The following is a 9,538-nucleotide window of genomic DNA, read 5'->3' as shown; positions in this document are numbered from 1 at the left end:
TGAGAAATCGTTTCACATTCTCACTGGGTTTGGGCTCATTTGCTCGCTCCTTTGCTCGTTCTCCAATCCTCGCTTTCTCCGGATTCACATTTACTGGAATTGTTTCTGGTAGCCAAAAGTGGAAAGAAAAGAGGCAGGAGAGAGAGAGGGAGGGAAAAGAGGGGACGAGGAGGGGATGTCCCTGGAGAGGCCAAGGGTCTCCTAAATGCCCGCAGAATATTTCATTCTTTTCTGTTTCTGCCTCTGGTTGCAGAACCAGACACGCACCACGTTTTTCTTAAGGTCCAGCTTCTCCGCGATGGCGGCGATCTTCTCGGAGGAGGGCCGCGGCTGGATGGCGAAGTAGGCTTCAAGAGAACGTTTCTCTGGGGCAGCGATAGACGTGCGCTTGCGCTTCTTCTCCGCGCCGTTGAAGAGCTCCGGCTTGGTGAGCTTCTCTCGGTGGGACTTCTCGGCCTCTTCGAGCCACGCTTGCAGGATGGGTTTGAGCGCGATCATATTGTTGTGCGACAATGTAAGGGATTCGAACCTGCAGATGGTGCTCTGGCTAAGCGAGCCCACACCAGGGATCTTGAGGTTGGCTAGTGCGGAGCCCACATCGGCCTGGGTCACCCCCAGCTTGATGCGTCGCTGCTTGAAGCGCTCGGCGAATGCCTCCAGGTCCCGGGGGTCGGCGTCCACGTCGCTCATGCAGCCCATGTGTGAGGGCAGCCCATGCGCGTGGGCCATGCTGAGCGCTGCTTGGTGCATGGGGTTCATGGTAGCCATGTGCGGTGCATGAGTTGGCGTGGACACTACGGCGCCGTCGGGGCCAGCCATGGCACCCAGGGCCAGACCGGGACTCAGGTGCTCCAGCAGCTCGCCCTCCAGCGCCTGATGCGGCTGATGGTGGTGGTGGTGATGATGGTGGTGGTGGTGATGCGTGCCCGCCAGTGCGGACGGGTGCGAGATGGGCACCGACGAAGAAGAGGCAGCCGAAGTGCACGGGATGGTGTTCATGGTGTGGTAGGTAGCGTCCGGCTTGAAGGGGCTGTGGTGGGGCGGGTGGTGATGGTGGCTCTTGCTCTGGGAGACGATGTCCACGGCCGCCAGAGCTTCGGCGCGGGCCAGCAGACTCTCATCCAGCCCGCCGAATATATTGCTCTGCAATTGCAAGTAAAAGGCACACATTACGCTCAGCAGGGAATTGTGCGCACTCTCCCCGGAAGCCCCGGCACAGCGCTCGACAACACCGCCGCGCCTACAACATTCCCAGAACGTTAAAATAATAATAATAATAATAATAATAATAATAATCCTGAATGTAGCAGGTGAGGCGGAGAGGAGGGAAGCCACTGAGAGAAACCGTGAGTGCACGAGGAGGAGGAAAGTGAGCCTGCAAACACAACACAACACAACACGCGCACAGGCAACATCCCAGGTCATAAAAATTAATATGAAAGAAAAGGCCCGCTGAATACATAAGAGAGAGAGGGGGGAAATTGGTTGGAGGTGTGGGGTGATTTGCTGTGCAGACATGAAAAAAACATCAAGCAGATAAAGGGGGCTGTCAAAATGTGCCTTTAAGCGGTGATTATGCAGAAATACGCACCGGTGGGGTTGGAAGACACGCTCTCCGCATCGCCTCGGAGCCCCCGCCGCTGCTGCCGCTGCTGCCACTGCTACTGGAGCTGCTGCTACGGCCTCCACCGCCCCCGCCACTGCCACCACCGCCGCCAGCATTGCTCGAGCTGCTAGGGGAGCTAGCGGAGGGCGCCGCGGGCGCGGAGGACCCGGGCGAGGCGCTGTGCAGTGCCGAGTACTTGGGCTCCACGTGCAGGCTGCCGCCGTGCGGCATGCTGAACGCCTGCTTGCTGTTCAGGGACATCATCATCATCTTCCTGGTCCTCCCGGGCGCTCGTCCGTAGCGCACGCACTGACCCCGTCTGCCGGGACCCTCTTGAGAAGTGCTGGGCGAGCGCAGGAGCCGCGAAGGGCAGTGCGAAGTTCCGCTCTCCCGCCGCCGCTCCCAGCTCTGCGCGCCTTGCCCGGACTACGAGCTCCTCCTCTGGCTCAGCTGTCAGTCTTAGGGGTTTCTGGGCTCCGCTTGGAGCTGGCTGCAGACCTGGGCGCCCGAAACTGCCCCCGCGCCTCGCGGCCGCCGAGTTATACTCCCCTCTCCCCGCGCCTGCCCCCTACCCCCCGCCTTCTCTCCCTCCCTCCCGCGCGCCTCCGCCCTCCCTGCCAGGAAGCGCGGTTTCTCCAGCTCGGATTCTAGCGTCGCCCCTTCTCTCTTTGCTCCCTACAGAGTAGGGTCCGAGGAGCTCTCTCGACCCCCGCCTCCCGCTCCCCCGCCGCGCCCTCCACCTCCCCTTCCGGCCCCCGCCCGCACGTTTTTGCCGTCGCCCCTTCCCGGCGCCCCGCAGCTCTCACTTACTTTGGATCTCAACCCCACCCCACTGGCCAGGTCTGTGTTCCAGTCGCCAGGCAGTTCTAAGAGCCGGCCTCCAGCCCCTCCTGCTTTTTCCGCTTAGTCTCCACCAAGCCGGGAAAAGAAAGTCCTAAATAAAGTTGCGGGCCAAGCCAGCCTTGGGTAGGTTTTTTCCCCCCAGACTACTAGGAACGCCTCTTACCTGGCAGTTTCTCCCCTCTATGTCCTGCTTACCGCTAAGTTCCAGGCCTCAGCCCCCTCTCGGCCCGCCCCTCCCCGCAGCTCAGGTGACCCCGGCCTCTGACTCCTGGCGGAAGGAGAAGAAGCGAGCGCGGGAGAACCAGCTCCTCTGCGCTGGTCTGCGCTTCCGCTTGGTGCACGCGGCAGTTGGCGCTTAGCGTTGCGCCCCCTCGGCCCGGCGGGTGCCTGGTGCCGAAGAGACATGGGGTCGACCGGGCTGCAGGGCTTTCTCTCACTCGGTTTCTCGCAGCTCTCAGCGGATTGGACGGCCGTGGAGCCAGCTCCGGTCGCCTTTGCGCATGCGACTCCTCCCCCCCCCCCCCCCCGCCAACCCCTGTCCCCCCCCCCCCCCCCAACGGACACACACACACACACACACCTCCTCCCTCTTTTCTCTTCCTCCCGATCTTCCTCCTCTTCCTCTCTGTATCCAAGTTCAGTGTGAGTTGGGTCTTGGGTGGATCCACTGGCAAATCCTGCCACTGGATTTATTATTCTTCATTAGCCACAATCAAAAGAGGAAGGGGCAACTGATGGAGGGAGCGGCAGGGCCAGAGATCACAGAGCGCATGTGCTGCTTAACGCCCCCCCCTCCGCCCCAGCACACACACACACACACACACACACGCGCGCGCGCGCGCGCGCTCGCGTGCCCTTAGGGGTTGGCACAAGCCCCACTTGTCTTCATTTCCACAACCACTGGGCGCAGAGAACCTATTTTTAGCCAACACTTTGCTCGCAGTTTTGTCCCAGTGCAGACCACTTTTCTTAGAAGTGGACACACACTTAGTTCCAATCGTAAAAATAGGAGACAGTCTTACACACACACACACACACACACCCCGCCTTCCTCTCCTCCCGCTTCGATCTTCTACTTCCCTCGACGTTAGGGGCGGCTGTCACCTCCCCAGAGCGCAGAAGGAGCGGAGTATAGGCGAGGGTGAGAAGGCCCTGAGACCTGAACGCTGGAGTCCGCGGGTGGCCTGACCCGGACTGGGGTGACTGGGAGCAGGTGCAGGCACACGGTGCCTGGGGAAAGCGAGCAGGTGCGAGAGCAGGCGGCAGGCCTGAGAGGCGCTGGCTCGCGCTGGGACAAAACAGAGTGGAAAGGAGTATGGCGAAGGGGGGGCCTCGAGTGGTCAGCGCCCGGAAGCCCCGCGGCGGCAGAGAGTATGGGCCTGCCGGTTCACCCATGACCTCACCAGAGCTGGACAGCAGGTTCAAGTCGGGAGCTCAGAGCCCGGGAGTAGCCAAGAGTACTGGGGAAGCGGCAACAAACGGCGGGAGGCGGGTTCTGTCCATGGTCCTTAACCCCTTGCGCTTTCCTGCGCTCTCCTTGGACATGTCTTTCTCTTCCCCTATGTGGAGGAAAATACTAAATAGTGGCTGAAGAGGATTCCTACCAGCACTGTTCCTGAGCATGAGACCAGAGAAGTCTAGGCACGAGACTGGACAGGGGGTGTTGACATGAATGAATGTGGCTTGCACCGGACGGTTCAAGTAAATGCTTAGGTGTTTAATTTCCACCTCTACAACAGCCACGGTAATTTTCAAAGAAATAAAAAAATGACATTGTACAGCTCTCACTGTCTCAAGCTTCGAGAAATGAAATAAATCAAAGTTAAAAGCTTGAGTATCATTTAATTATAGTGCGAATAGCGCTTTGAAAGAAGTAGAACAACATCTCTAAACAAATTATGACTGGGCCAGGAAGGAATTATTAGATTGAAATTTCATTTAGGCTCGGGAGACACCGCGCTTCACTGTGTAATCTGCTATGCCTCATCTGATTTGTATGCTTAATTCAGCTTGACGAATTTATTAGTTTTCATAATAGTGAAAAAATTGAGCAGCACTATGGGCTAATGCATTGTATGTACTATAAATTGTATGTCTTCGTGGAAAGGCTGAAGTCTATAGAAATCTTTTATTAATGTTGGTATAGGAGGGGGAATTTTCGTGGAAGACTTGGAGAGGTTCACGCCAAACTCCACTGTTGTGTCTCACTGGTCCATTAACACATCGTCATACTAATTAGACTACTTCATCAATGATATAATTTCAAACTTCAAATTATGTTCTAATTAACAAGGGTTGTCCAATTTGCTTAATCTTCAAAAGGGTTTGGATGGCCTAATTAGTATAAACTGTTGAGCATCTCTAAAGCATAATAAAAATATTAAGTAAATTAAAATATTTTGGGGTATGTTTTCTGTCAGTACTATGTAAGGGGCAAAGGGTTAGAGTGAATGTGGAGGAAGAAAATAACTATAAGACAAATGTTCGCATCTACCTAGTTCCCCCAGATTATAATACCAAGTGAAACACACAAGAAACTTTTGGGTATTGCACCTCCTAAACAGTGTGTTTATGTGTTTAAATAAAGGCATAAGAATATCAAGGAGAAAAATCACATGGGAAAAAAATTCTTCTCTTTCATTAGGTGCCTAATTAGATGTAAAGTGAAAAGCAACCCTGAGGAGGTCCCCAAGCATTATTGTGGCAACAGTCTGCTGAACTTGGATTGCAAAATCAAATATTTGGGGATGTTTTGAACCTCTTCCTGTCCCCTCCCCCTTCATTGAGCTTAATTACTTGCAATAGTTGTTTTAATGTATGTTGTCACCTGGGAGTATTGAGAAATGCATATCGTTAATATGAATTAATCTTGATTTTAATGGCAACTGACAACTGATCTCCAAAATGCTAAACACTTGTCACCACTTCATATGGTAAATAAGGTAGTATAATAAATTCATGAAGTAAAGAGGGCACTGTTGAAGTGACTGGACAAACTTTGTTTGATATGGAATCGATTAGCTAAAACTATTTTAAACAGGAGAACTCCTGAAAGAATATTGTCCTGATGGCTAAAATCCATATATCATTAAATTAATTTAATATAACTTTTTTTTAATCTCTCAGAGATTTCCCAGCGATATGTCTAATTCCAGACGGGGGAGAAAAGGAAGCTCTTTATTCTAACTGCCAAGTTGAGATAAATTAGCATGTAGTTGAGTAATTTGAGCTTATTTACCTGTATTCCATTGCCTCTAGAAAACACATGCAGGTCGAAGCAGAGTAAGATTTCTCCTTTTCCCACTCCAAGTGAAAAGTGAACAGCAGTGATTGTGTTGCAATAGAGAGAAAATGCAATTCTTCCTTAATCACCACGACTTGCAATCTTGTGATCTTTCCTTCCAGGAGCATCCAGAACACGAACGTCTTAGCAATATCAATAAAACCCATTTTGGTTTTGCCCACAGGCATTGCTGCAAAGTGCTCCAGTGAGTGTGGAAGCTGCTCTCGGAGAAAGAAAGACTTCAGTCCTCCAGGTAGGGGAGGCCATCTAAACAACTGGAAAGTTGGGGATAGACCCAAGGGGGTGTGAGCGAATGGCCCAATATCCAAAATCTGCTTCATATGACCTCAAAATACACTTTTATGCCCAAGCACCTGTCTGTGCTGGTGCCTCTGCACACCTACAAATCTACCTAGTAAACTGAAAACAGAAAAGTGATTTTTTTTAAAGAAAAGAAATGAAAAAATGAATCAAATGTGTGACTGTATGAGGAAAGCCTTTCTTCTCGCCAAGTCTCTTTGTTTGACAATAGCTTCTGTCCCATACGCTGCCAGATGCGGACAGATGTGACCAGCTTCTTCTCTCCCCGCGGGGCAGTCGTCGCTTGAGGTTCCACCCAAGCTCCCTGGCAGCGGGGTCCCTGCAGTAGGAGCCCTCCCCCCACCCCCTAAATCGGCCGGTAGCCATCCCTAGGGGAGAAATCACTGTCTCCTTCCCTGTATCTGGGTCCTAATTTACTATTAAAATTTTAAGCTGTGCATTCATATTTTACCGGACCTAATGTGTTTTTATTAAATTTTAATCCAATAAGGGCAGTTTGATTTCTTTGTATTTCACACAGAATTGAGTTGGACTACAGGGAAGATTTCTGAAAGGACAAATCTGACCCTATTCATGCACCATTTCGATTTTAGGTAGACAGGGCGTGGGGGAGGAAAGAAGGAAAGGATAGGTTCCTTCCATGCCAACTCTTCAAGGAAGTCAATCTGCACCTAATTCTGAATAGAATCAGACCTTCTGAGCTCTCTCTGGACTCTGCAGCTTGGGGCAGAAAGATAGGGGGTGATTAAACTCCTACATGGCCTCGCAGTTCCAGGGGAGAAAAAAGGAGAGAAATGTCCCTGAAGCTGAGAGTTCTGGGAGGGCCCAGAGAACTGGCCGCGGAGAGTGGCGGGGAAGGAGGGCTCTCCTGGGTTTGTTACGGCCTGAGATAGGGGCTACGCTCAAGGAGTGATGCGTGCGCTTTGTTCAAACACCTTTCCTCTTCCGATCATGTCCACTCTGCTCTTCTGTTCGTCTCTAACTCGCTGTCTCCGCTGGCTCCCCGCGAGCCCCAAGTACCCCTCACTTAGAGATTTGAAGGAACCCCTCTTTTGTCCAAAGATGCCTGGCTCCTCTTATGTCCGATGGCACAGCCTCCTCCCCGGGCTTTCCGGGCTAACACTCTCAACCTCCCAATGCAGGCAGTTAGCACGTGTCTCCGGAAACCTCTGCTTCCGGCGCTCCTCTGGCCTTTCTAGATTGAAATTAGGACTTTTGCAATCTTCCAACAGGGCGAAGGGAGGAGGACAAAAGCGAGTGGTTATTGGCGCTTTGGAGGGTGCGCTTTGGGGGAAGGGAGGGACTCGCGCCAGGGCCGGGGGCCTGTAGTCGCCGAACATGCCGCGTGGGGGCTTTCTCTAAGTAATTCTGCACTGAGAAAGGTGGCTGGGCAGGGGACAAGGGATGAGAGGAGGGACAGCAGATAGGAGAGTAACGGTTCCCTCTTTCCCCGGTAAATGGAAAGAAGCGGAGCTCCATTAAATTAAAAAAAAAAAAAAAAAAAAAAAAAAAGCAGATTGGGAGGAGGGAGAGCCGGGAAGCAGCCAGCCCCAGGCCCGCAGGATGCCTGCGAGGCGCCTAGACGCCTTCAGGATTCCGCCTGGTAAGTACGCTTACACTGAATGCGGCCAGGAACCCGCACGTGGGGACAGCTGATTGGACCCTCTAGAGTCGACCAAGCTTTGGAGCCAACACAACAGGCGCCAAGAAATGAAAATGTAGCAGAAGGAAGGATTCAGTCCTCCACATCCAGCTCCGCACTCCCTAGAGCGCAGGGGCGCGAATTCACACGCTCACTCACGGATACACGCGCCCAGACACGCTCACATACCCACGCACGCAGACACGTGTGTGCTGACACTCGCGCACACTCGGTCACACGCACACATGCTTCTCCGCTCCCCCCGCTGGTGGGCCACTTTCGAGGGAGTTGGGCAGGGGCGAGCGGATCTCCGCGTCGCGTCCACGAGCAACCACTCCTGTCTTTACTTGCCCCAGTGAAACTGTTATTTTTCTTCGCGGTGAATTTCTTTGGCCCGTGTGTTTACCTCTTCCTAAAGTTAAGTCCAGTCACGAAACCAAACTTAAAGCATTGGAACAATCAATGAAGACTTTTGCAACCCATGGCGCCTTGCGCTTCCTGGAACTAAAATAAATGCAAGAAATCGAAACTTAATTACTTGAAAGAAATCCAGAAATCCCTCTGCATAATTTATCCAGTCATTTTTAGTAGCGTTCGTGTTCGGTGCAGTGTATGTGAACTCTATGCTTTTGGCTAAGATCTAGCTCCCTTCCTCGATTCCGTGGGGGTCGCTGCCGCCCCCTCAGCAGGAATTTTGTCCTGCACCGGTCCCCCTTTCCTCCCACTGCTCAGAACTGATCTAGTAATGTTTCTTTTCAGAAGTCACCAGCTGTAACGGTACAAGAATCCCTGGGGCTGAGGGTTGTGTGTCGTTAAAAAATTAAAAAAAAAACAAAAACAAAAACAAAAAACACCTCACCCGTTCTCTCTTTTTGTTCACTAAGGCTATTATTTGAATTTGTGTGAGATGCTTAATACTAGATCTGAAACCAGACCCTTTCGTAAATACAAACCAGGACCATTCCTCTGAGGGAACAGTGCATCATCAAAAAGGGCCATTCTACTGGTGATGGAAAAAATGATTAAAAAGTAGACTTTTTTTCCTTCTCTCCAGAGAAGTTCTTTTTTTTTTTTTTTTTTTTTTCCTTAAGTGTCATTAAGGAAGTGTCATCTTAGGAAGATTCCTAAGGCACAATACTAGAATATTCGTTCTGACTAAACTACTCTTCAAGTTATTTAGATGGACCACAAAGCCTGGACACTAGTTTCTTCCTCTAATATCTGTTCCTTTCAAACTTACTCATTTTCTCCTCTCCTTTGGTTTCTGTTTGGTAGAGAGTCTTCATATCTACAAAGTGTCAAAAGACCTTCATCTGGTGGCACTAAATAAAATAGAGTCTTCGAGAGGCTGAAAATCAAATGATTTTGGTACACATTATGTTTCTAACATTGGGTACTATTGGGAATTTAGAAATTTGGTGATGACTAATGTTATGGCCAGCGGATTTGCAGAACAGAATAGTCCCTGAAACTATTAGCATGGTGTGGGTGACTCCAGAAAGGCATGCTTTCTCATAGACACCTTATAGGAATCTGAAGTAATGTTATGAAAGAATGAAAAATACATTGGGGAACAGCTTGGAAACTGAAGTACATTTTGATTTAACTCACATTAACAGAAATGTAATGTAAAAGTGAAAGGATCTAACAAAACCATTAATAATTAAAAAATAATTACAGATAGTCTATCCTTACTATTCATAACCACTCAACACTTTAGACAAAGAAAACGGAATACTCTTAATGGGAATGAGATGTGAGCAGACTGCTAATGAGAAGTTAACCAAGGACCGTGCATTTGTCAAAGGAGACGAGTTTCCTTGTTTCCCCCACCTGCATATTT

General features: G+C 50.7%; 1 protein-coding gene across 1 annotated transcript; it reads right to left on the bottom strand.

Moving 5' to 3' along the window:
* Window positions 1–201: 201 nt before the first annotated feature.
* Window positions 202–1,876, bottom strand: POU4F2 (POU class 4 homeobox 2). Its single transcript, XM_049632257.1, has 2 exons — window positions 1,592–1,876; window positions 202–1,143 (listed from the first exon to the last, which is right to left on the bottom strand). The coding sequence occupies exons 1-2, from the start codon at window positions 1,874–1,876 to the stop codon at window positions 202–204; spliced, it is 1,227 nt and encodes a 408-aa protein (XP_049488214.1).
* Between the last annotated feature and the right edge of the window lie 7,662 nt (window positions 1,877–9,538).

Source organism: Panthera uncia, chromosome B1, assembly GCF_023721935.1.
Source record: "Panthera uncia isolate 11264 chromosome B1, Puncia_PCG_1.0, whole genome shotgun sequence".
In the NCBI taxonomy this organism is placed as follows: domain Eukaryota; kingdom Metazoa; phylum Chordata; class Mammalia; order Carnivora; family Felidae; genus Panthera; species Panthera uncia.
This window is presented reverse-complemented; position numbering and strand designations above follow the sequence as displayed.